We start from the raw sequence: 27,714 nt of genomic DNA, 5'->3' as shown, positions 1-27,714 counted from the left end.
GGAGTGAGTATTTTGAAGGTTTGTTGAATGTGTTTGATGATAGAGTGGCAGATATAGGGTGTTTTGGTCGAGGTGGTGTGCAAAGTGAGAGGGTTAGGGAAAATGATTTGGTAAACAGAGAAGAGGTAGTGAAAGCTTTGCGGAAGATGAAAGCCGGCAAGGCAGCAGGTTTGGATGGTATTGCAGTGGAATGTATTAAAAAAGGGGGTGACTCTATTGTTGACTGGTTGGTAAGGTTATTTAATGTATGTATGACTCATGGTGAGGTGCCTGAGGATTGGCGGAATGCGTGGATAGTGCCATTGTACAAAGGCAAAGGGGATAAGAGTGAGTGCTCAAATTACAGAGGTATAAGTTTGTTGAGTATTCCTGGTAAATTATATGGGAGGGTATTGATTGAGAGGGTGAAGGCATGTACAGAGCATCAGATTGGGGAAGAGCAGTGTGGTTTCAGAAGTGGTAGAGGATGTATGGATCAGGTGTTTGCTTTGAAGAATGTATGTGAGAAATACTTAGAAAAGCAAATGGATTTGTATGTAGCATTTATGGATCTGGAGAAGGCATATGATAGAGTTGATAGAGATGCTCTGTGGAAGGTATTAAGAATATATGGTGTGGGAGGAAAGTTGTTAGAAGCAGTGAAAAGTTTTTATCGAGGATGTAAGGCATGTGTACATGTAGGAAGAGAGGAAAGTGATTGGTTCTCAGTGAATGTAGGTTTGCGGCAGGGGTGTGTGATGTCTCCATGGTTGTTTAATTTGTTTATGGATGGGGTTGTTAGGGAGGTAAATGCAAGAGTTTTGGAAAGAGGGGCAAGTATGAAGTCTGTTGGGGATGAGAGAGCTTGGGAAGTGAGTCAGTTGCTGTTCACTGATGATACAGCGCTGGTGGCTGATTCATGTGAGAAACTGCAGAAGCTGGTGACTGAGTTCGGTAAAGTGTGTGGAAGAAGAAAGTTAAGAGTAAATGTGAATAAGAGCAAGGTTATTAGGTACAGTAGGGTTGAGGGTCAAGTCAATTGGGAGGTGAGTTTGAATGGAGAAAAACTGGAGGAAGTGAAGTGTTTTAGATATCTGGGAGTGGATCTGGCAGCGGATGGAACCATGGAAGCGGAAGTGGATCATAGGGTGGGGGAGGGGGCGAAAATTCTGGGGGCCTTGAAGAATGTGTGGAAGTCGAGAACATTATCTCGGAAAGCAAAAATGGGTATGTTTGAAGGAATAGTGGCTCCAACAATGTTGTATGGTTGCGAGGCATGGGCTATGGATAGAGTTGTGCGCAGGAGGATGGATGTGCTGGAAATGAGATGTTTGAGGACAGTGTGTGGTGTGAGGTGGTTTGATCGAGTGAGTAAGGTAAGGGTAAGAGAGATGTGTGGAAATAAAAAGAGCGTGGTTGAGAGAGCAGAAGAGGGTGTTTTGAAGTGGTTTGGGCACATGGAGAGAATGAGTGAACAAAGATTGACCAAGAGGATATATGTGTCGGAGGTGGAGGGAACGAGGAGAAGAGGGAGACCAAATTGGAGGTGGAAAGATGGAGTGAAAAAGATTTTGTGTGATCGGGGCCTGAACATGCAGGAGGGTGAAAGGAGGGCAAGGAATAGAGTGATTTGGAGCAATGTGGTATACCGGGGTTGACGTGCTGTCAGTGGATTGAATCAAGGCATGTGAAGCGTCTGGGGTAAACCATGGAAAGCTGTGTAGGTATGTATATTTGCGTGTGTGGACATATGTATATACATGTGTATGGGGGGGGGGGTTGGGCCATTTCTTTCGTCTGTTTCCTTGCGCTACCTCGCAAACGCGGGAGACAGCGACAAAGTATAATAAATAAAAAATAAATATATATGAGTTTTTGGAAATAGGAACAAAATTATTTTTTTTTTTGAACAAAATACTTTTGTATATTTCCTTGGTTCTTCATCTCCCAGAATGTCCAAACCCAAAGTGTAGGATTATTTCTCATGGACTTATCAATAATTGGCCGGTACTCCATGCACAGAAACCTTTGCAAATCCTTTCACCATTTAAAACTGAAGTGAAATTTCACTCCTTGGCAGTTTACAAGCCTGTTTCTCAAAGCCTCCCAACATCCAGTAATCTGCAGTAAATAGGCCCACACCGTGTCAGTTTCAGTGATGCAAAATTGTTTGTAGGGGGTGAAAAGTTCATCATTGGGATGGCTCCTCATTTGGGCCTCTTTGCCTCCTGTAGTGAATGCCCTGTTACCTTCCAACGTTTCTGATCTTCAACAAAGTATCACTAGCATTGCATAGCTGATTATGGATTTGAACTATTGAACCAGATTTATTTGTCACCCACGTGGTAATTTTCTGGGATGAGTTTTCCCCATGTTAGTTGGTTTCCAGGATTTAGTGACTCTTGTAGTGTGGATAAGACAGTTTTAGGGCCAGGAACCACTTGTATCTTCTACCTCAATTTTTCTAATCTGCCTCAACCTGGGGCAGGAGCCCAGTGTTGATTTGCCGTGTTTTGGAACTTACAATTATAGATTTTTTTTCAGACACCTTTTTTGTTGAAATTGGAGAAAGTGTAAAAATTTATTTGCTTCATAGTGTTTATTTATGATGAAGACAACTTCAGTCTCCTTGAAACTGGTTCATATGTTTTCCTCAGGATTCAGATTCTTCAGAAATCTCAGAAGCTCCCTGTTTAGAATTCCTCAGTTACTTTTTTTTTTCTCATGTTAAAACAGTTAGTAATACTGTTATCAACAAGAGTGCCCCTCAGGAATCATTGTCCAATTGTGTATGATAAAGTGTTTGGATCTACTTTGGATAAGGTGCACAGGTCATTCTTCTTGAAAAGATAAGCTGTCCCCTTTTTGCAAGCTAAGTGGCTAATTAGTGCTTCAAAGTCTACTGATGAAATCACTTTTTGACAGTCCTTGGTGCTGGGAGAAGGGTTAGTTAGATGCACACGTTGTCCAGACATTAGAGCCTTCTCTTTTTTGATGTTGACAAACCATTGGTTTAGATCAGTCTAAATCTTGTGTCTTTGACAAAGAATAAATCAAAAAGTTTCAGTAGACTGATTGTGACAAAGAATAAAACAAAAAGTTTCATTAGACTCTTTCTTTGATTATTTGTTGAAAGAGTTTTACTGGAGAGTGTCATGTCTGATATGTATTTGAATTTCAGAGAATTCATTAATATTACCAGAAATTATCAAAGGTACTCCCTTTTTCATGTACATAAAACCCCACCTTTCATTGAGGATCATCTCATCTTGGATTGAAAGATATGTTTTAGTGTTAGAGCCTTTGATGTCAGGAAGGTACCTTCTAGTCTTCCCTTTGTGAGAAACCCTTCCCTTGAGGAGCTTAATGTAAGAGGTCTTTGGTATTCCTGTGACACATTTGTTAAAGTTACCTTATGTTAAACATTGAGGATTGGCCTTTTGTACTGTTAGGCTGGCCACCTTTTGAGGCATGTCAGTAATGTGCTGCAGAATAACCTTTAAGGTAACTGTTCTTACCTAACCAGCCTTTTGGTTAAGAGGTTTTTCTGACCTACATGTTGGTTTATTCCTAAAGTTTGCAGGAATGGCTAACTCTGAAGAGAAAGGTGAGTTTTGAATTGAGCACTGAGAATCTGTTTCTCTCTAGGTCAGCATCCCTCAAGCAATTTTCTGGGTAATTTTGTCATGTGATCAAATTTCTAGGTTGTTGTGTTCTGCCATGCCTTTTTCTTTTGTTAAAAAAGTCTTCTTAACTAAGGGTAATCATCATTGGGATGGCTATGAGAATTATGAGGTGGCCAGCATGACCATTGTCTTTATCAGCTGGATGATGACTGCATCACTGTTTGAAGGTAACTCATTTGTAGATGGGTGGACCCAGATTAAGCTGTAGAATGCAACTGCTAAGTAGGTGTACAGCAAAGGATATGAAACACTTACCTAGTCAAAAGATAAAGGATTAGAGGTTTCTAACCCTTGGATATCACAAAGATTCTCTCAAAGCTCATAGAACAGTGCCTCAGAAAGAGTTTTTCATTCTTCATTTTACTCCCTTTACACCTAATTGTCTGACCTGTTTTAGAAAGATAGTGTCAAGTAAGTTTATTAATATATTTTTCTTTCTCATATATTTTGTGCAGGAACCAAAGATGGAGATGGAAGATGATTTAATGAATGCTGCAGTTGTTGACCCAGAGCAGATCCAGTCAGATGATGTGGATGGCATCCCTCTTGATGATGTAGATGGCATACCCATTAAAGAAGAAGAGAAAGAAGATATAGATGGCATACCAATTGCTAACACACCTCTTATCAAGAGTGCTGCTATTTCAGCTTTACTTGGTTATGATGATGATGATGATGAAGAAGATATAGATGGTGCTCCATGTAAGACCCATTATCTGTCAGCTTTTTTCTTGTTTTACCTCTGTTATGTATTTTATTTCATACATGATGTCTATATCTCTGATTCCTGTTTTTCTGGGAAATCCCATGAAGCGGGTGGCCACAGCAAAAGATTCGCTACTTATTCCTGTTCTTACATGCCTGCACATACGTCATTCCAAGCTTTTTTCCACAGATTCTGTACCAACAGATCTCTTCCATTCTATTTACTCAAAAGAAGAAACTTAGCGAGGCGCCATGTAATGAATTTTCCCTCTAAGGCTTTATCATCTTTTCGTGATGCTACCTCACTCATGAAGAAAGACCCATCCACTTATATACACACACATACATGTACATTTACATTGATATATATATATATATATATATATATATATATATATATATATATATATATATATTTTTTTTTTTTTTTTTTTTTTTTTTTTTTTATACTTTGTCGCTGTCTCCCGCGTTTGCGAGGTAGCGCAAGGAAACAGACGAAAGAAATGGCCCAACCCCCCCCCCATACACATGTACATACACACGTCCACACACGCAAATATACATACCTACACAGCTTTCCATGGTTTACCCCAGACGCTTCACATGCCTTGATTCAATCCACTGACAGCACGTCAAACCCTGTATACCACATCGCTCCAATTCACTCTATTCCTTGCCCTCCTTTCACCCTCCTGCATGTTCAGGCCCCGATCACACAAAATCTTTTTCACTCCATCTTTCCACCTCCAATTTGGTCTCCCTCTTCTCCTCGTTCCCTCCACCTCCGACACATATATCCTCTTGGTCAATCTTTCCTCACTCATTCTCTCCATGTGCCCAAACCATTTCAAAACACCCTCTTCTGCTCTCTCAACCACGCTCTTTTTATTTCCACACATCTCTCTTACCCTTACGTTACTTACTCGATCAAACCACCTCACACCACACATTGTCCTCAAACATCTCATTTCCAGCACATCCATCCTCCTGCGCACAACTCTATCCATAGCCCACGCCTCGCAACCATACAACATTGTTGGAACCACTATTCCTTCAAACATACCCATTTTTGCTTTCCGAGATAATGTTCTCGACTTCCACACATTTTTCAAGGCTCCCAAAATTTTCGCCCCCTCCCCCACCCTATGATCCACTTCCGCTTCCATGGTTCCATCCGCTGACAGATCCACTCCCAGATATCTAAAACACTTCACTTCCTCCAGTTTTTCTCCATTCAAACTCACCTCCCAATTGACTTGACCCTCAACCCTACTGTACCTAATAACCTTGCTCTTATTCACATTTACTCTTAACTTTCTTCTTCCACACACTTTACCAAACTCAGTCACCAGCTTCTGCAGTTTCTCACATGAATCAGCCACCAGCGCTGTATCATCAGCGAACAACAACTGACTCACTTCCCAAGCTCTCTCATCCCCAACAGACTTCATATATATATATATATATATATATATATATATATATAATGGGAAATATATATATATATATATATATAAGCAAATGGATTTGTATGTAGCATTTATGGATCTGGAGAAGGCATATGTTAGAGTTGATAGAGATGCTCTGTGGAAGGTATTAAGAATGTATGGTGCGGGTGGCAAGTTGTTAGAAGCAGTGAAAAGTTTTTATCGAGGATGTAAGGCATGTGTACGTGTAGGAAGAGAGGAAAGTGATTGGTTCTCAGTGAATGTAGGTTTGCGGCAGGGGTGTGTGATGTCTCCATGGTTGTTTAATTTGTTTATGGATGGGGTTGTTAGGGAGGTGAATGCAAGAGTTTTGGAAAGAGGGGCAAGAATGAAGTCTGTTGTGGATGAGAGAGCTTGGGAAGTGAGTCAGTTGTTGTTCGCTGATGATACAGCGCTGGTGGCTGATTCATGTGAGAAACTGCAGAAGCTGGTGACTGAGTTTGGTAAAGTGTGTGGAAGAAGAAAGTTAAGAGTAAATGTGAATAAGAGCAAGGTTATTAGGTACAGTAGGGTTGAGGGTCAAGTCAATTGGGAGGTAAGTTTGAATGGAGAAAAACTGGAGGAAGTAAAGTGTTTTAGATATCTGGGAGTGGATCTGGCAGCGGATGGAACCATGGAAGCGGAAGTGAATCATAGGGTGGGGGAGGGGGGGAAAATCCTGGGAGCCTTGAAGAATGTGTGGAAGTCGAGAACATTATCTCGGAAAGCAAAAATGGGTATGTTTGAAGGAATAGTTGTTCCAACAATGTTGTATGGTTGCGAGGCGTGGGCTATGGATAGAGTTGTGCGCAGGAGGGTGGATGTGCTGGAAATGAGATGTTTGAGGAAAATGTGTGGTTTGAGGTGGTTTGATCGAGTAAGTAATGTAAGGGTAAGAGAGATGTGTGGAAATAAAAAGAGCTTGGTTGAGAGAGCAGAAGAGGGTGTTTTGAAATGGTTTGGGCACATGGAGAGAATGAGTGAGGAAAGATTGACCAAGAGGATATATGTGCCGGAGGTGGAGGGAACGAGGAGAAGTGGGAGACCAAATTGGAGGTGGAAAGATGGAGTGAAAAAGATTTTGAGTGATCAGGGCCTGAACATGCAGGATGGTGAAAGGCAGGCAAGGAATAGAGTGAATTGGATCAATGTGGTATACCGGGGTTGACGTGCTGTCAGTGGATTGAATCAGGGCATGTGAAGCGTCTGGGGTAAACCATGGAAAGCTGTGTGGGGCCTGGATGTGGAAAGGGAGCTGTGGTTTCGGGCATTATTGCATGACAGCTAGAGACTGAGTGTGAACGAATGAGGCCTTTGTTGTCTTTTCCTAGCGCTACCCCACACACATGAGGGGGGAGGGGGATGGTATTCCATGTGTGGTGAGGTGGCAGTGGGAATGAATAAAGGCAGACAGTGTGAATTGTGTGCATGGGTATATATGTATGTGTCTGTGTGTGTATATATATATGTGTACATTGTGATGTATAGGTATGTATTTTTGCAGGTGTGGACGTGTGTGTATATACATGTGTATTGGGGTGGGTTGGGCCATTTCTTTCGTCTGCTTCCTTGCGCTACCTCGCAAACGCGGGAGACAGCGACAAAGCAAAATAAATAAATAAAATAAAATATATATACATAACATGTACATATTTACATACATATACATACATATACAGCTCAAGGGTAAAGGGGAAGGGTGGTTTGGCAATGTCTTGGGAGTAAAGTCAGGGGTTGGTGAGAGGACAAGAACAAAGGAAGGAGTAGCACTACTCCTGAAGCATGGGTTGTGGGAGTATGTGATAGAGTGTAAGAAAGTAAACTCTAGATTTATATGGATAATACTGAAAGTGGATTGAAAGAGATGGGTGATTATTGGTGCCTGTGCACCTGGTCATGAGAAAAAAGATCATAAGAGGCAAGTGTTTTGGGAGCAGCTGAGTGATTTTGTTAGCAGCTTTGATGCACGAGACTGGGTTATAGGGATGGGTGATTTGAATGCAAAGGTGAGTAATGTGGCAGTTCAGGGTATAATTGGTGTACTTGGGGTGTTCATTGTTGGAAATGGAAATGGTGAAGAGCTTGTAGATTTGTGTACTGAAAAAGGAATGGTGATTGGGAATACCTGGTTTGAAAAGAGAGATATATATAAGTATATGTATGTAAGTAGGAGAGATGGTTAGAGAGCGTTATTGGATTACGTGTTAATTGATAGGCATGTGAAAGAGAGACTTATGGATGTTAATGTGCTGAGAGGGGCAAATGGAGAGATGTTTGATCATTATCTTGTGGAGGCAAAGGTGAAGATATGTAGAGGTTTTCAGAAAAGAAGAGAGAATGTTGGGGCAAAGAGAGTGGTGAGAGTAAGTGATCTTGGAAAGGAGACTTGTTTGAGGAAGTACCAGGAGAGATTAAGTGCAGAATGGAAAAAGGTAAGAGCAAATGACACAAGGGGAGTGGTGGAGGAATGGGATGTATTTAGGGAAGCAGTGATGGCCTGCACAAAAGATGCCTGTGGCATGAGAAAGATGGGAGGTGGGCAGATTAGAAAGGGTAGTGAGTGGTGGGATGAAGAAGGCATTTGGATGATTTTTGCAGGGAGGTAGTGTAAATGACTGGGAGATATATAAAAGAATGAGGCAAAAGGTCAAGAGAAAGGTACAAGAGGTGAAAAGAGGGCAAATGAGAGTTAGGATGAGAGAGTATCATTAAATTTTTGGGAAAATAAAAAGATATTTTGGGAGGGGGTAAATAAAATGTGTAAGACAAGAAAATAAATGGGAAAATCAGTGAAGGGGGCAAATGGAGAGGTAATAGCAAGTAGTGGTGAAGTGAGAGGGAGATGGAGTGAGTGTTTTGAAGGTTTGTTGAAAGAGTGGTAGATATAGGGTGTTTTGATTGAGGAGGTGTGCGAAGTGAGAGGGTCAGGGAGAGTGCTTTGGTAAACAGAGAAGAGGTACTGAAAGCTTTGCGGAAGATGAAAGCTGGCAAGGTGGCAGGTTTGGATGGTTTTTCTGTGGAATTTATTAAAAAAGGGGAGGACTGTGATGTTGACTGGATTGTTAGGATATTCAGTGTATGTATGGTTCATGGTGAGGTGCCTAAGGATTGGTGGAATGCATGCATAGTGCCATTGTACAAAGCCAAAGGGGATAAAGTTGAGTGTTCAATTTACAGAGGTATAAGTTTGTTGCGTTTTCTTGGGAAATTATATGGGAGAGTATTTATTAAGAGGGTGAAGGCATGAACAGAGCATCAGATTGGGGAAGAGCAATGTGGTTTCAGAAGTGGTAGAGGATGTGTGGATCAGGTGTTTGCTTTGAAGAATGTATGTGAGAAATACTTAGGAAAACAGATGGATTTGTATGTAGCATTTATGGATCTGGAGAAGGCATATGATATAGTTGATAGAGATGCTCTGTGGAAGGTATTAAGAGTATATGGTGTGGGAGGTAAGTTGTTAGAAGAAACGTACCTCTTCACCATTTCCATTTACAACACTGAACACGCCATGTACACCAATTATTCCCTCAACTGCCACATTACTCACCTTTGCATTCAAATCACCCATCACTATAACCTGGTCTCGTGCATCAAAACTACTAACACACTCAGCTGCTCCCAAAACACTTGCCTCTCATGATCTTTCTTCTCATGCATAGGCACCAATAATCACCCATCTCTCACCATCCACTTTCAGTTTTACCCATATCAATCTAGACTTTACTTTCTTACACTCTATCACATACTCCCACAACTCCTGTTTCAGGAGTAGTGCTTCTCCTTCCCTTGCTCTTTTCCTCTCACCAACTCCTGACTTTACTCCCAAAACATTCCCAAACCACTCTTCCCCTTTACCCTTGAGCTTCATTTCACTCAGAGCCAAAACATCCAGGTTCCATTCCTCAAACATACTACCTATCTCTCCTTTTTTCTCATCTTGGTTACATCCACACACATTTAGACATCCCAGTCTGAGCCTTCAAGGAGGATGAGCACTCCCCGCGTGACTCCTTTTTCTGTTTCCCCTTTTAGATAGTTGAAATACAAGGAGGGGAGGGTTTCTAGCCCCCCATTCCCATCCCCTTTAGTCACCTTCTACGACACGCGGGGAATACATGGGAAGTATTCTTTCTCCCCCATCTCCAGGGATCAGATTGGGAAGAGCAGTGTGGTTTCAGAGGTGGTGGAGAGTTTTTGGATCAAGTGTTTGCTTTGAAGAATGTATGTAGTATTTATGGATCTGGAGAAGGCATATGATAGAGTTGATAGAGATGCTCTGTGGAAGGTATTAAGAGTATATGGTGTGGGAGGCAAGTTGCTAGAAGCAGTGAAAAGTTTTTATCGAGGATGTAAGGCATGTGTACGTGTAGGAAGAGAGGAAAGTGATTGGTTCTCGGTGAATGTCGGTTTGCAGCAAGGGTGCATGATTTCTCCATGGTTGTTTGATTTGTTTATGGATGGGGTTGTTAGGGAGGTGAATGCAAGAGTTTTGGAAAGAGGGGCAAGTATGCAGTCTGTTATGGATGAGAGGTCTTGGGAAGTGAGTCAGTTGTTGTTCCCTGATGATACAGCACTGGTTGCTGATTCGGGTGAGAAACTGCAGAAGCTGGTGACTCAGTTTGGTAAAGTGTATGAAAGAGAAAGCTGAGAGTAAATGTGAATAAGAGCAAGGTTTTTAGGTACATTAGGATTCACGGACAAGTCAGTTGGCAGATAAGTTTGAATGGAGAAAAACTGGATGAAGTGAAGTGTTTTAGATATCTGGTAGTGGATTTGTCAGCAGATGGAACCATGGAACCGGAAGTGAGTCACAGGGTGGGGGAGGGGGCGAAGGTTCTGGGAGCGTTGAAGAATGTGTGGAAGGAGAGAACATTATCTCGGAAAGCAAAAATGGGTATGTTTGAAGAAATAGTCAGAGATAAGCAAAAATGGGTATGTTTGAAGAAATAGTAGTTCCAACAATGTTATATGGTTGTGAGGTATGGGCTATAGATAGGGCTGTTCAGAGGAGGTGTATGTATTGGAAATGAGATGTCTGAGGACATTATGTGGTGTGAGGTGGTTTGATCGAGTTAGTAATGAAAGGGTAAGAGAGATGTGTGGTAATAAAAAGAGTTTGGTTGAGATGTGGATGTGGAAAGGGAGCTGTGGTTTTGGTGCATTATATATGACAGCGAGAGACTGAGTGTGAACAAATATGGCCTTTGTTGTCTTTTCCTAGTGCTACCTCACGGGCATGCAAGGGGAGGGAGGTGTCATTTTGTGTGGCGGGATGGTAACGGGAATGAATGAAGACAGCAAGTATGAATTATGTACATGTGTATATATGTATATAAATGTCTGTATATGTATATATGTATATGTGTATATATGTTGATTAGAAAGGGTAGTGAGTGGTGGGATGAAGAAGTAAGAGTATTAGTGAAAGAGAAGAGAGAGGCATTTGGACGATTTTTGCAGGGAAAAAATGAAATTGAGTGGGAGATGTATAAAAGAAAGAGACAGGAGGTCAAGAGAAAGGTGCAAGAGGTGAAAAAAAAGGGCAAATGAGAGTTGGGGTGAGAGAGTATCATTAAATTTTAGGGAGAATAAAAAGATGTTCTGGAAGGAGGTAAATAAAGTGCGTAAGACAAGGGAGCAAATGGGAACTTCAGTGAAGGGCGCAAATGGGGAGGTGATAACAAGTAGTGGTGATGTGAGAAGGAGATGGAGTGAGTATTTTGAAGGTCTGTTGAATGTGTTTGATGATAGAGTGGCAGATATAGGGTGTTTTGGTCGAGGTGGTGTGCAAAGTGAGAGGGTTAGGGAAGATGATTTGGTAAACAGAGAAGAGGTAGTAAAAGCTTTGTGGAAGATGAAAGCCAGCAAGGCAGCAGGTTTGGATGGTATTGCAGTGGAATTTATTAAAAAAGGGGGTGACTGTATTGTTGACTGGTTGGTAAGGTTATTTAATGTATGTATGACTCATGGTGAGGTGCCTGAGGATTGGCGGAATGCGTGCATAGTGCCATTGTACAAAGGCAAAGGGGATAAGAGTGAGTGCTCAAATTACAGAGGTATAAGTTTGTTGAGTATTCCTGGTAAATTATATGGGAGGATATTGATTGAGAGGGTGAAGGCATGTACAGAGCATCAGATTGGGGGAGAGCAGTGTGGTTTCAGAAGTGGTAGAGGATGTGTGGATCAGGTGTTTGCTTTGAAGAATGTATGTGAGAAATACTTAGAAAAGCAAATGGATTTGTATGTAGCATTTATGGATCTGAAGAAGGCATATGATAGAGTTGATAGAGATGCTCTGTGGAAGGTATTAAGAATATATGGTGTGGGAGGCAAGTTGTTAGAAGCAGTGAAAAGTTTTTATCGAGGATGTAAGGCATGTGTACGTGTAGGAAGAGAGGAAAGTGATTGGTTCTCAGTGAATGTAGGTTTGCGGCAGGGGTGTGTGATGTCTCCATGGTTGTTTAATTTGTTTATGGATGGGGTTGTTAGGGAGGTGAATGCAAGAGTTTTGGAAAGAGGGGCAAGTATGAAGTCTGTTGGGGATGAGAGAGCTTGGGAAGTGAGTCAGTTGTTGTTCGCTGATGATACAGCGCTGGTGGCTGATTCATGTGAGAAACTGCAGAAGCTGGTGACTGAGTTTGGTAAAGTGTGTGAAAGAAGAAAGTTAAGAGTAAATGTGAATAAGAGCAAGGTTATTAGGTACAGTAGGGTTGAGGGTCAAGTCAATTGGGAGGTGAGTTTGAATGGAGAAAAACTGGAGGAAGTGAAGTGTTTTAGATATCTGGGAGTGGATCTGGCAGCGGATGGAACCATGGAAGCGGAAGTGGATCATAGGGTGGGGGAGGGGGCGAAAATTCTGGGAGCCTTGAAGAATGTGTGGAAGTCGAGAACATTATCTCGGAAACCAAAAATGGGTATGTTTGAAGGAATATTGGTTCCAACAATGTTGTATGGTTGCGAGACGTGGGCTATGGATAGAGTTGTGCGCAGGAGGATGGATGTGCTGGAAATGAGATGTTTGAGGACAATATGTGGTGTGAGGTGGTTTGATCGAGTAAGTAACGTAAGGGTAAGAGAGATGTGTGGAAATAAAAAGAGCGTGGTTGAGAGAGCAGAAGAGGGTGTTTTGAAATGGTTCGGGCACATGGAGAGAATGAGTGAGGAAAGATTGACCAAGAGATTATATGTGTCGGAGGTGGAGGGAACGAGGAGAAGAGGGAGACCAAATTGGAGGTGGAAAGATGGAGTGAAAAAGATTTTGTGTGATTGGGGCCTGAACATGTAGGAGGGTGAAAGGAGGGCAAGGAATAGAGTGAATTGGAGCGATGTGGTATACCGGGGTTGACGTGCAGTCAGTGGATTGAATCAAGGCATGTGAAGCGTCTGGGGTAAACCATGGAAAGCTGTGTAGGTATGTATATTTGCGTGTGTGGACGTGTGTATATACATGTGTATGGGGGTGGGTTGAGCCATTTCTTTCGTCTGTTTCCTTGCGCTACCTCGCAAACGCAGGAGACAGCGACAAAGCAAAAAAAAAAAATGTGTACTTTGAAATGTCTAGGTATGTATATGTGCGTGTGTGGACATGTATGTATATACATGTATATGGGAGTGGGTTGGGCCATTCTTTCGTCTGTTTCCTTGCGCTACCTCACTAATGTGGGAGTGGATTTGGCATCGGATGGAACCGTGGAAGCGGAAATGAGTCACAGAATGGGGAAGGGGGCGAAGGTTCTATGAGTGTTGAAGAATGTGTGGAAGGCGAGAACGTTATCTCAGAAAGCAGTAATGGGTATGTTTGAAGGAATAGTGGTTCTATCAATTTTATATGGTTGGTAGGCATGGGCAATAGATAGGGTTGTGCGAAGGAGGGTGGATATGTTGGAAATTAAATGTTTGAGGACACTATGTGGTGTGAGGTGGTTTGATCGAGTAAGTAATGAAAGGTAAGAGAGATGTGTGGTAATAAAAAGAGTGTGGTTGAGAGAGCAGAGGAGGGTGTATTGAAATGGTTTGGTCACATGGAGGGAATGAGTGAGGAAAGATTGAGAAAGAGGATATATTTGTCAGAGAAGGAGGGAACAATGAGAAGTGGGAGACCCAGTTGGAGGTGGAAGGATGGGGTGAAAATGATTTTGAGCGATTGGGGCCTGAACATGCAAGAGGGTGAAAGGCGTGCAAGAAATAGAGTGAATTGGAACGATGTGGTGTACTGGGGTTGACGTGTTGTCAGTGGATTGAACCAGGGCATGTGAAGCGTCTGGGGTAAACCATGGAAAGTTGTGTGGAGCCTGGATGTGGAAAGGGAGATGTGGTTTCAGTGCATTACATATGACAGCTAGAGAATGATTGTGAACAAATATGGCCTTTGTTGTCTTTCCTAGCGTTACCTCGTACGCGCGTATGGTTAGGGGGTGCCATTTCATGTGTGGTGGGGTGGTGACCGGAATGGATGAAGGCAGCAAGTATGAATATGTACATGTGTATATATGTATATGTATGTATACGTTGAAATGTATAGGTTTGTACATGTGTATGTGTGTGTGGGCATTTATGTATATGCATGTATATGTGGGTGGGTTGGGCCACTCTTTCGTCTGTTTCCTTGCGCTTCCTTGCTAACACAGGAGACAGCGTCTAAGTATAATGAATTAATGAATGTATATTTTTTTATTATTATACTTGGTTGCTGTCTCCCGCGTTAGTGAGGTAACACAAGGAAACAAACAAAAGAATGGCCCATCTAACCACATATGCATGTATATACATAAAGCTCCATCTTTTAGGAATTGAGGTGGATTTTCAACCCCCACCACCTACCACCTTTAATTGCCTTTTACTACATGTAAGTCATTATTGGAATGCATACTAATTGATAGCCATCTAAGAGAGACTATTGGGTGTGAATTTGATGAGAAGGGTAGCTGATAGGATGTCTGATGGCTATCTTGTGGAGTTAAGAGTTAGGATTTGTGAAGGTTTTAGGAAAAGAGGAAACAAAATCTTTGAGAAGAGAGTGTTTCGAGTAAGTGAGTTTAAAAAAAAAGAGATGTATGAAGAAATTTCAGGAGAGGATGTGTATAGAATGGCAAAAGTTGAGAGTATATAAGCATGTGGAGTTGCTATGGAATAGGAGGCATGCAGGGAAGCAGTATTAGCATATGTGAGAGATGCATTTGTCATGTGAAAGTTGGGAGGAGGGCAGATTAAAAGGGTAGTGAGTGGTGGGATGAAGATGTACATGCATATATATTTTCTTTCATACTTGACTGCCATTTCCCACGTTAATGAGATAGCACCAGGAACAGACAAATAAGTCTACATCTGGATAGCGCCAGGAACAGACAAATAAGTCTACATCTGCTCACATGCTCACATCCATTCTCTAACTGCCATGTGTAATGTACTCAAAGTACACCCTCTTATCCACAGCAAGGCCCCACAGACCTTTCCATGGTTTACCCTGAACACATCACATTCCCTGATTCAGTCCATTGAAAGCATCTTAACTTCTGTATGCCAAATCTTTATAAATCGATCTATCCTTTGCATGGATTTCATCATCCTCCAAATTCAGATCCTGATTGCTCTTAAAACCTTTCTCTCCAACCTTCCATCTCCAATTTGGTCACTCCATTCTCCTTGTTCCCTCCATTCTCAACACAAATATCACCTTTGTCAACATTTCTTCACTCATTCTCTCTGTAAGTCCAAACCATTTCAGAACACTCTCTTCAGCCCTCAACTTTGCTCTTTTTATTAATACACCTCTCTTTTACCCTTTCAATACTTGCTTGATCAAGCCACCTGACATCACATACTGTTCTCAAGCATTTAATTTGCAACACATCCACCCTCCTCCACAGAGCCTTATCTGTAGTCCATGCCTTAAATCCATATAATATTGCTGAGACTACTATACCTTCAAACATACCCATTTTTGCCCTACCAGTGAAAAGTGAAGGAGTGAAAAGTTTTTATCGAGGATGTAAGGCATGTGTACGAGTAGGAAGAGAGGAAAGTGATTGGTTTTCAGTGAACGTCGTTTGCGGCAGGGGTGCTTGATGTCTCCATGGCTGTTTAATTTGTTTATGGATGGGGTTGTTAGGGAGGTTAATGCAAGAGTTTTGGAGAGAGGGGCAAGTATGCAGTCTGCTTGGGATGAGAGGGCTTAGGAAGTGAGTCAGCTGTTGTTCACTGATGATACAGCGCTGGTGGCTGATCCGGGTGAGAAACTGCAGAAGCTGGTGACTGAGTTTGGTAAAGTGTGTGAAAGAATAAACCTGAGAGTAAATGTGAATAAGACCAAGGCTATTAAGTACAGTAGGGTTGAGGGACAAGTCAACTGGGAGGTAATTTTGAATGGAGAAAAACTGGAGGAAGTGAAGTGTTTTAGATATTTAGGAATGGATTTGGCAGCGGATGGAACCATGGAAGTGGAAGTGATTTACAGGGTGGGGGAGGGGGCGAAAGACATGGGAGCATTGAGAAATGTGTGGAAGGCAAGAACATTATCTCGGAAAGCATAAATGGGTATGTTTGAAGGAATAGTGGTTCCAACAATGTTATATGGTTGTGAGGCTTGGGCTATAGATAGGGTTGTGTGGAGGAGGATGGATGTGTTGGAAATGAGATGTTTGAGGACAATATGTGGTGAGGTGGCTTGATCGAGTAAGTAACGAAAGGGTAAGAGAGTTGTGTGGTAATGAATAGAGCGTGGTTGAGAGAGCAGAAGAGGGTGTACTGAAATGGTTTGGTCACATGGAGAGAATGAGTGAGGAAAGATTGAGAAAGAGGAAGTATGTGTCAGAGGTGGAGGGAACGAGAAGTAGGAGACCCAATTGGAGGTGGAAGGATGGAGTGAAAAAGATTTTGAGTGATCAGGGCCTGAACATACAGGAGGGTGAAAGGCATGCAAGGAATAGAGTGAATTGGAACGATGTGGTATACCAGGGTCGACGTGCTGTCAATGAATTGAACCAGGGCATGTGAAGCGTCTGGGGTAAACCATGGAAAGTTGTGTGAACAAATGTGGCCTTTGTTGTCTTTTCCTAGCGCTACCTTGCGGGCTTGCGAGGGAGGGAGTTGTCATTTCAAGTGTGGCGGGGTGGCGACGGGATGAATAAAGGCAGCAAGTATGAATTATGTACATGTGTATATATGTATACGTCTGTGTATGTATATATATGTATACGTTGAAATGTATAGGTATGTATATGTGCGTGTGTGGTCGTGTATGTATATACATGTGTATGTGGGTGGGTGGGTTTGTCTGTTTCCTTGCACCACCTCTCTAATGCGGGAGACAGTGACAAAGTATAATAAAAGAAAATATTAAAAAATCTCATAGAATCAAAACAGTTCAGGTTAAGGTTGATGTAGTGGGTAGTCAGTTTAATATTGCAGTATTAGATGCAATCAGGGAAGTGTTCAGTGAGGAATGTGTAAGTTGTGGAGAGAAAGGTACTGCATTATAGAAGGAAGACTTAAAGTTAACTGAGGAGAAAAGCAGAATTTGGAAGGCTAAGTTGAAAATGCTTGAAAGTTAACATTGAATGGAGGGCAAAGAGTTAAGAATATAAAACTAGTGACCATAAGAGTTAAAAGGGTGATATGTATCATTAAAAGGGAAGGCAATAAGATTCTTCAATAAATGGAAAGTAAATAGTGATGTAGTGATGCAAGTGAAACTGCTGTGGAGTGAATCTGAAAAGTGTAAATTGAAATGTGGAATAGTAGTCAGGTACCTGATGGCTGATCAAAGGCATTAATTGTTCCGCTGAATAAAGTAAAGGGAAGTATAATTAAGTGTAAGAATTGGATAGGAATGAGTCTTCCTAGTATATTGACAAGTTGTGTAGTAGGATAGTGAATGATCACATTTTTAACATGATTGGTGGACCCTGTGGTTTAGGAAGACAATAGTACGTGTCGATAAGACTTCTGCACTCAGACTATTCGTGGAGAGTTTAAAAAAAGAAAATATGTATGCAGCATTTATGGATTAGAGATGATAAATGATTAAGTAACTTGGAAAGTGCTTTGGGAAATTGGATGACGAATGAATGTTATGAAAGGCTTTTATACAGGAAGTGATATGTGTATGAAATTGGCTGATGCACTCACAGTTATATCAAACTCTGAGATTGCATCAAGGTTTCTTGATGTCACCAAGGTTATTTATTGTTTTTGTGGAAGGGGCATTGCATGAGATGAGAGAGAGGTAGGGTAATTCTGATGTGATGCCTAACCATAGAGAAGCAGATGGAAATTGCTGAGGTTTTTTTATACTGATGATTCTGTGGTAATAACTGAAATAAAGGAAGAGTTAGATAGAATGGTGAGTCTTTTCAGTGATATATGTAGGATGTGGATGCTGAAAGAGAATGCAGATGAAAGTATTATCCTTGTTTTTGATTGGAATGGAAGATTGGCATGTAAGACCATTTTGCAAGAAGAACTTAAACTTGTGAATGAGGTTTATATTTGGAAATAAAGTCTATAGAGGAAAACTGAACTTGAAAGTAGAAGAAAAGTAGAAAGAAAATTGGGGGATATACTGAAAGGCCTAGTGAATGGTAGAAAAAGGTAATTTTAATATCCAAGAAAATTGCATGATATATGGATATAAAGGTGCATATAGGTTATAAAGAGAGCAGTGATGATTGATAAAATGTTTGGTATGGTTGGAATTAGAAAGACAAGATAAAGAATGAACTCAGAAAGATTTTATGTTGTAAAGTTATTAAAATGGTGCATAAATGAAAGTCTCCAAGGATACTATGGTTGTGTAGAACGTACAGTAGACAATGTATAGTAATACAGAAGGTACAAGCAAGTGAGGGAGACCACAGAAAAAATAGATAGATGTAGTGAGAAGATTGCTTAGGGTTAGGGATATATTGAATTGAAATAATAGGAAGATTATTAAGCTTGGATACAGCAGAAGCATTTAGTGTATTGGGTGCCATTATAATGGAAACTTTGGTCTCTCTTGATGAATTATCTTAGTTTGGAGAGTGAAAAACAAGAACCACATTTACAAGTGTTGAGGCCCTTATTTTATTTCAACATACTGGGCATGGGTTTAGGATGTGTGTAAATTGATATTTGGAGGCTTTTATACCTGATTCACCCCATTAGATTGGAGTTAAAGTAATAATGAAAATAGGTTGATAAAGTAAAATGCTGCAAGGTTTGCTTCTCTGGGAAAATAGATTTAGCTCCATTATTACATTTGTGTTTCATGCACCGATATTTAAATGGTTTTTAAGTCTTTCATAAGTAATTTATTCTTTCCAGTGGATGATGATGTGGATGGCATTCCCATGAAGGATCCCATAGTTGCAGACAATGGTCCTAGTCCAGGGTTTGTCTCTTCTAAATGGGAGAGTGTTAGCCCAAAACGTGTCCAGGCCCAGGTAAACCACAGAGTAGAATTTACCATTTTGGTATAGTTACATCAGTAACGTGAATTACTTTAGTAATCTGAAGCTGAGTTGTTTATAGTCTGTTGTAGTTCATAAAGTTTAGGATATGCAAGATTCCCTGAACATAGAAAAGAAAAAAGATTCCACTTAGTCCTTCCATCTTATTTATTGAAAGTGATTTTGAAACTTTGTAATGGGGCTCAGTTTGGATCAATGGAAAAAAAGTGCAAAATTTTGTTGAGACAGATCAGTTGGCTGACAGCAAATTGGAGTCAGATGCAGTATTTGAGATGGGAGCATAAACCCCAGATATACTTTGAACCCATTTTTGTCCTTGTGCAGGCTGTAACAACTTCAAAGTGGGAGGTAGTGGAAGCCAACCAAAGTGAAGATGAAGGAGCAGATGGTTCAGACAGCACCCCAGTTTATGATAATTCTGGCACACATACACAGTTAAGCCAGAATAGTCATGGTAAGTTATTTTAATGGAATTACTTCTTTGCAGAATTTAGTACTGTTTATGTAATCTTCTATGCGTAGCTTATTTCTTTCGTTATTTATTGCGGGTTTTTCCTTAGATATATGTAACACAGTTAGAACTGCTTTACAATTGTTGACAGGATCCCGTGTTTTGGTACAAAGATTTGTTCCTGTAATTACATATTTATGATTGATTACTTATTTGTTTAATTTGGGGAGGGAGTTTTACACTCCTGGGGTCTCATTTCATAAATGTTTTCTGCTGTCATACAGTTCCTTAAATTTATGTATGCTGTCTGCATGTACCATGTCCTCAGTAATTCTGTTTTTAATCATCCATTCATCTCTTACACTATAAAAGTACTTCTTTACATCTTTATTGATAAGTTTCCTGCTTAATTTCATATTACACTCTCTGGTTGCTGTATCCCTACATCTCTTAGTCTGCATCATCAATCTTTTTAAAACAATTAAAAGGTTGTAATCATGTCACCCTAAATCTTCTCTCTTCCTAGATTGGGCAGATTTAAAGCCTTTTGCTTTTCCCTATAACTTAGCTCCCTTAAGTCTTGTACTATCTTTGTTGCCCTCCTTTGGACTGTCTCCATTAGCTCATTGTGCTTTTTTAGGTGAGATGACCAGCTTGAGAAGTATATTCTAGTTTTGGTGTTATGTAGTATATGAAAAGCACCTAGTGTGGGACTCTGGCAACAGGTTAGGAAAACGTAGACTTGCAAGTCCTCACACACAGGATCCTGAAGCTTGATAATAATCACATAGAGGTCTTCTTTCACTTTGTCCCATGCTCATTATTTTGCATTTGTTTGGGTTGAAGTTCATCGACCATGTATTAGGCCAACTGTGGAGTCTGTTTAGGTACCCTTGTAAGCTTTTTAGTTCCCTCATGACTTTTACATGTCTGCAAACATATTGAGGTAAGAGTCCATACCTTCAAGCAAGTCATTCATGCAGATCAAGAAGAATAATGGTCATAAAACAAAACCCTAGGGCTCTCCACTGGTAAATTCCACCTGTTTGAAAAAGACTCCTCTGATGTGGATCCTTTGTTCCCTTCCTCTAAGATAAATTTCTATCCATTGGAGTCTTTCCCATATTCTTGCCAGATATTACATCTATGGAAGCTCATAACTATGATTGATATTCCCCTTTCAGGCTTGGACTAAGAACTAAACTAATAGTGAAGCTAGTCTTAAGTGATAAGCTAAGGAATTCAGCTTGTAGAAATTTAAGGTAAACTAACCACAATCAGCCGAACAAGTTAGGGTATATTGTAGAGTATACAGTTTCTTCCATCCCATGCAACAGGAATTTTGTTTAAATCTCAAATGTATTTATTTTTTCAAAGTAATTACCTAAACAGTATAGGAATACTTGGGAAGGGCAGATAAAAGGAGACCTGATGGTCCTTGATGGGGTTATCTGTTAAAGAAAATGTAAGAAAAAATATAAATATATAACTTTCTAGAAGCAGGATAGGGAAGCTAAATGTTCCTGTTACAAACAGAACTGAAGGTCTATTCATCTCTCTAAAGATTTCTCAAATCTTTTAAGGTCTCATTTACCTTCATGTTTCACTGAATTCATTTAGAAGTAGTTCACATTAAAATCTAGGCCCTCTCATTTTTTTAAATGAATCCCCATTCCCTACACTACATTGTTGATTTACTTCTCGTGTCTAGTTCTTCCTTAGATAAGTCATGCAACACTTGACAAATCAATGAGTTACACAGTTATTTTATGGATTTCAGCAACTCAAGGATTGACTGATTTATTTCCTTATCTTCTGCAAGTAGGATTTAGAACATTTTTCCTTTTTTCTTGACTTCATTTATGCCTTTATTTAACCCTTTAAGCACTGTCAAAGTGAATATGCATTTTACTGTGAAAAGACTGAACCCTTATTTTTACATTCTCAAGTTTCCTAGTTGTGTTTGAATAGGCTGGTGCTTTCTAGCAGCATATGTAGCTATCATATGTCACCCACAACTCTGATTACCTCATGGAAACACCTAGAAGCCTCTCAGATATCCACATGCTCTCAAACAAAGGATTACATGTGGGTTGCTGGGTAAACACTGGGATTAAAATTGATGGTAGGGCCACAAGATTGAAATGCTTAGGATTTTGTCAAGGTGTAGATGTCTGTAACATGTTTGGTTTGGATGTTTATGGTTGTTTGAATGATTCCTAATGCTTTTTGTATTATTTCACATTTTGTTAAATTTTGCTTTTCATATGGAGACACCCTGTTTAACTTAGTCAGCACTGAAAAGGTTATGAGACACAGGTATCATCACTTTCTCTCTTGCCCCATCTGTCTTTCTGTAAGGGGAAAGATCAACTCATTGTTTCTATGCTACACCAGTTAATTTTTTATGTATCGTGTCATCATATACAGTCTCGTATCGTATAATTTGTTTTGCTATTAAATGAAGCAAGAAAATTACTAGTTTTTAAATGGTTTGTTGAATGTGTTTGATGATAGAGTGGCAGATATAGGGTGTTTTGGTCGAGGTGGTGTGCAAAGTGAGAGGGTTAGGGAAAATGATTTGGTAAACAGAGAAGAGGTAGTGAAAGCTTTGCGGAAGATGAAAGCCGGCAAGGCAGCAGGTTTGGATGGTATTGCAGTAGAATTTATTAAAAAAGGGGGTGACTGTATTGTTGACTGGTTGGTAAGGTTATTTAATGTATGTATGACTCATGGTGAGGTGCCTGAGGATTGGCGGAATGCGTGCATAGTGCCATTGTACAAAGGCAAAGGGGATAAGAGTGAATGCTCAAATTACAGAGGTATAAGTTTGTTGAGTATTCCTGGTAAATTATATGGGAGGGTATTGATTGAGAGGGTGAAGGCATGTACAGAGCATCAGATTGGGGAAGAGCAGTGTGGTTTCAGAAGTGGTAGAGGATGTGTGATCAGGTGTTTGCTTTGAAGAATGTATGTGAGAAATACTTAGAAAAGCAAATGGATTTGTATGTAGCATTTATGGATCTGGAGAAGGCATATGATAGAGTTGATAGAGATGCTCTGTGGAAGGTATTAAGAATATATGGTGTGGGAGGAAAGTTGTTAGAAGCAGTGAAAAGTTTTTATCGAGGATGTAAGGCATGTGTACGTGTAGGAAGAGAGGAAAGTGATTGGTTCTCAGTGAATGTAGGTTTGCGGCAGGGGTGTGTGATGTCTCCATGGTTCTTTAATTTGTTTATGGATGGGGTTGTTAGGGAGGTAAATGCAAGAGTTTTGGAAAGAGGGGCAAGTATGAAGTCTGTTGGGGATGAGAGAGCTTGGGAAGTGAGTCAGTTGTTGTTCGCTGATGATACAGCGCTGGTGGCTGATTCATGTGAGAAACTGCAGAAGCTGGTGACTGAGTTTGGTAAAGTGTGTGGAAGAAGAAAGTTAAGAGTAAATGTGAATAAGAGCAAGGTTATTAGGTACAGTAGGGTTGAGGGTCAAGTCAATTGGGAGGTGAGTTTGAATGGAGAAAAACTGGAGGAAGTGAAGTGTTTTAGATATCTGGGAGTGGATCTGGCAGCGGATGGAACCATGGAAGCGGAAGTGGATCATAGGGTGGGGGAGGGGGCGAAAATTCTGGGGGCCTTGAAGAATGTGTGGAAGTCGAGAACATTATCTCGGAAAGCAAAAATGGGTATGTTTGAAGGAATAGTGGTTCCAACAATGTTGTATGGTTGCGAGGCGTGGGCTATGGATAGAGTTGTGCGCAGGAGGATGGATGTGCTGGAAATGAGATGTTTGAGGACAATGTGTGGTGTGAGGTGGTTTGATCGAGTGAGTAACGTAAGGGTAAGAGAGATGTGTGGAAATAAAAAGAGCGTAGTTGAGAGAGCAGAAGAGGGTGTTTTGAAGTGGTTTGGGCACATGGAGAGAATGAGTGAGGAAAGATTGACCAAGAGGATATATGTGTCGGAGGTGGAGGGAACGAGGAGAAGAGGGAGACCAAATTGGAGGTGGAAAGATGGAGTGAAAAAGATTTTGTGTGATCGGGGCCTGAACATGCAGGAGGGTGAAAGGAGGGCAAGGAATAGAGTGAATTGGAGCGATGTGGTATACAGGGGTTGACGTGCTGTCAGTGGATTGAATCAAGGCATGTGAAGCGTCTGGGGTAAACCATGGAAAGCTGTGTAGGTATGTATATTTGCGTGTGTGGACGTATGTATATACATGTGTATGGGGGGGGTTGGGCCATTTCTTTCGTCTGTTTCCTTGCGCTACCTCGCAAACGCGGGAGACAGCGACAAAGTAAAAAAAAAAAAAAGCTTACTTATTCATTGTTTCCCATGTTTGTGAGGTATCACCAAGAACAGATGAAGAAAGGCCTCTTTTGCTCACATACATTCTCTAGCTGAAACCACAGTCAGCTGAAACCACAGACCTTTCCATGGTTTTCTGTGGCTGCTTCATACACTCTGGTTCATGGCTTCAGTTCACTCTATCCTGTGCACACCTTTCACTCATGCATGTGTGCACGGGCGCGTGCACACACACACACACACACACACACTCTAACTAACTGACTGACTAACTGTCTACATATTCAGGCCCTGAACACTCAAAATATATTTCCACTGATTCATCCATGTCCAGTTTGGTCTCCTCCTTTTCCATGTACCCTTCATTTCTGACTCGTATACCCTCTCTGTCAATCTCTCTATGCACATTCTGTCGTGTTCAGACCACTTCAGTACACCTTCTTCACCTATCTCACTTAAACTTTATTTGATTACCATGCCTCTCTCTCATCTTATCATTGCTTACTCATTCAACTTTCCTCACACCACATATTGTCCTCTGACCATTTCATTTCCAACACATGCATCCTCCTCTGTAAATTCTTTTGTTTATGCATTGCATCCATGCAACATTGTCGGGGCTACTATACCTTCAAAGAATACCCATTTTCACCCTTCCAGTGCTCTTAAGAACCTATTCCCCCTTTATCCAGTAGCATTCTTGCACTGTATTTACCAATGCTGTAATTTTTTCAAAGCATTTTGGAAATGATTTTTGTTTGAGATGTTTTCTGTGTGGAATTATGTTCATATTCTGATTTGATTAATGTTAACATTCTCTCAGATGAGGATGATCTAGATGGGATACCACTTGTGTATGATGACTATAAAAGAAAGACCAGAGATTCATCTGAGGAGGATTCTCAATCTCAAGACAATACATCTGAATATTCAGAAGACTCCAGAGGATTTGACAGACTCCAAGGGTAATATTAACCTCTTCATTTGGTATTTAGTCATGTTGCCTTTATCTGTAAAGTTTGTTTGTCCTGCAAGCCATGAGAGAAGTTGTATCTCTGGGGATTAGAAATCTCTTAATCCCATACTTTCTGGTGATGTGAATGCCTTTCACCCCTCTTTAACATCTGTATTATCCCGAACATACTTAGGCTGAACTGTTGTGTGAATAATTATTTTCCAGAGTTAACTCAAGTCACCTGTGTTCTGAAATTTACCATCCTGAGATAATTTGTTTGGGGGTTTTAGATATGTTTTTTGTTATTCCCAGCAGATGAGCATAGTAGTTGTTATTTCTTTCAATAGATGGCATTACAAGCACTTACAAACATTTACTGACAACACTGTTGTATGGTGAGGTGTTCTTTAGAGAAGGCATACACATCGGGCTTATTTTTGTTCAGTTTTCATAATCTGTTTTCACCCCCAGTATGGTGAGTGAAGATGAGTAAGAAAGTGGTGCCAACAACAAAAATTATCAGTATCTCATCAAATGAGGAGACATGCTCTGACTCTGGTAGTCAAGCAGACAAAATCAGTGAAGCATCTCTTAGAGGAGGTGCAAGAATTTGGTTTATTTCTTCCATTCCATTATTTTTTCACCCTTAGTATGCTGAGTAATGTTGAATATGACAGTCATGGCTGTTTAGTACACAGTGAAGATTTATTTTTTCATACATATTTGCCATTTCCCTCATTAGCAAAGTAGTGTTGAGAACAGAGGACTGAGCCTTAGAGGGAATATCCTCAGTTGGCCCCTTCTCAGTTCCCTCTTTTGGAAAATTAGAAATGAGAGGAGAGGATTTCCAGCCCCCGCTCCCTCCCCTTTTAGTCCCCTTCTACGATGCGCAGGGAATACGTGGTAAGTATTCTTTCTTTCCTATCACCAGGAATAACAGTGAAGATACTACTTCAAATTGTACAGGCTCCATGTTGGATAGTCCAGCTGATGCAATGGGCCATGTTGGGTAGTCCAGCTGATGCAGTGGGCCATGTTGGATAGTCCAGTTGATGCAGTGGGTGAACCAAAACTTTTTATCTTTATCTCCACCTCTTCTTGTTCCTCCCCAGCCATTTGCTTTTGATGGTAATAATTCTGTCAGTTATTCAACTGATATACATCAGAATATATTGCAGGATCTCTAAAGTTTCCTTGTTACAAAATGAACTTGCTGATGGGATAGTTGAAGGGACAAGCAGGAATGTAAAGCTAAGGTTAATGTGAGCATCACAAGATAATGGTAGTAATACTTGTTACTTTAGCAAAATATTGAAATAGGATGAATGCATTTCTTCAGCATGCTGTCATTTTTCTTTGATATTTTTAATGTATTCTACAGCATAATGTTCATCAAGGTATATTTTTTTTTCAATTATTTTTTATTTGTTGATAACTTGAACACACTGTAACTTTGTATTTCATTTTTTTTTTTTTTTTTTTTTTTTATACTTTGTCGCTGTCTCCCGCGTTTGCGAGGTAGCGCAAGGAAACAGACGAAAGAAATGGCCCAACCCCCCCCCCCCATACACATGTACATACACACGTCCACACACGCAAATATACATACCTACACAGCTTTCCATGTTTACCCCGGACGCTTCACATGCCTTGATTCAATCCACTGACAGCACGTCAACCCCTGTATACCACATCGCTCCAATTCACTCTATTTCTTGCCCTCCTTTCACCCTCCTGCATGTTCAGGCCCTGATCACACAAAATCCTTTTCACTCCATCTTTCCACCTCCAATTTGGTCTCCCTCTTCTCCTCGTTCCCTCCACCTCCGACACATATATCCTCTTGGTCAATCTTTCCTCACTCATTCTCTCCATGTGCCCAAACCACTTCAAAACACCCTCTTCTGCTCTCTCAACCACGCTCTTTTTATTTCCACACATCTCTCTTACCCTTACGTTACTTACTCGATCAAACCACCTCACACCACACATTGTCCTCAAACATCTCATTTCCAGCACATCCATCCTCCTGCGCACAACTCTATCCATAGCCCACGCCTCGCAACCATACAACATTGTTGGAACCACTATTCCTTCAAACATACCCATTTTTGCTTTCCGGGATAATGTTCTCGACTTCCACACATTTTTCAAGGCTCCCAAAATTTTCGCCCCCTCCCCCACCCTATGATCCACTTCCGCTTCCATGGTTCCATCCTGCTGACAGATCCACTCCCAGATATCTAAAACACTTCACTTCCTCCAGTTTTTCTCCATTCAAACTCACCTCCCAATTGACTTGACCCTCAACCCTACTGTACCTAATAACCTTGCTCTTATTCACATTTACTCTTAACTTTCTTCTTCCACACACTTTACCAAACTCAGTCACCAGCTTCTGCAGTTTCTCACATGAATCCGCCACCAGCGCTGTATCATCAGCGAACAACAACTGACTCACTTCCCAAGCTCTCTCATCCCCAACAGACTTCATACTTGCCCCTCTTTCCAAAACTCTTGCATTTACCTCCCTAACAACCCCATCCATAAACAAATTAAAGAACCATGGAGACATCACACACCCCTGCCGCAAACCTACATTCACTGAGAACCAATCACTTTCCTCTCTTCCTACACGTACACATGCCTTACATCCTCGATAAAAACTTTTCACTGCTTCTAACAACTTGCCTCCCACACCATATATTCTTAATACCTTC

At 40.8% G+C, this 27,714-nt stretch overlaps 1 protein-coding gene across 4 annotated transcripts in view; it reads left to right on the top strand.

Moving 5' to 3' along the window:
- The window catches only part of LOC139761845 (U2 snRNP-associated SURP motif-containing protein), a 434,305-nt gene that overhangs the window by 370,030 nt on the left and 36,561 nt on the right, over positions 1–27,714 (top strand). For all 4 annotated transcript variants that reach the window (XM_071686407.1, XM_071686396.1, XM_071686389.1 and 1 more), the window contains 4 exons: positions 4,121–4,367; positions 19,142–19,260; positions 19,612–19,741; positions 24,863–25,004. In XM_071686407.1, the coding sequence (XP_071542508.1) occupies positions 4,121–4,367; positions 19,142–19,260; positions 19,612–19,741; positions 24,863–25,004 (638 nt within the window). The remainder of the gene's footprint in view (positions 1–4,120; positions 4,368–19,141; positions 19,261–19,611; positions 19,742–24,862; positions 25,005–27,714) is intronic.

This window comes from Panulirus ornatus, chromosome 3, assembly GCF_036320965.1.
Source record: "Panulirus ornatus isolate Po-2019 chromosome 3, ASM3632096v1, whole genome shotgun sequence".
NCBI classification, from domain to species: Eukaryota; Metazoa; Arthropoda; class Malacostraca; order Decapoda; family Palinuridae; genus Panulirus; species Panulirus ornatus.
Note: the sequence above shows the minus strand (reverse complement) of the source record. Positions and strands in the feature narration are given on the sequence as shown.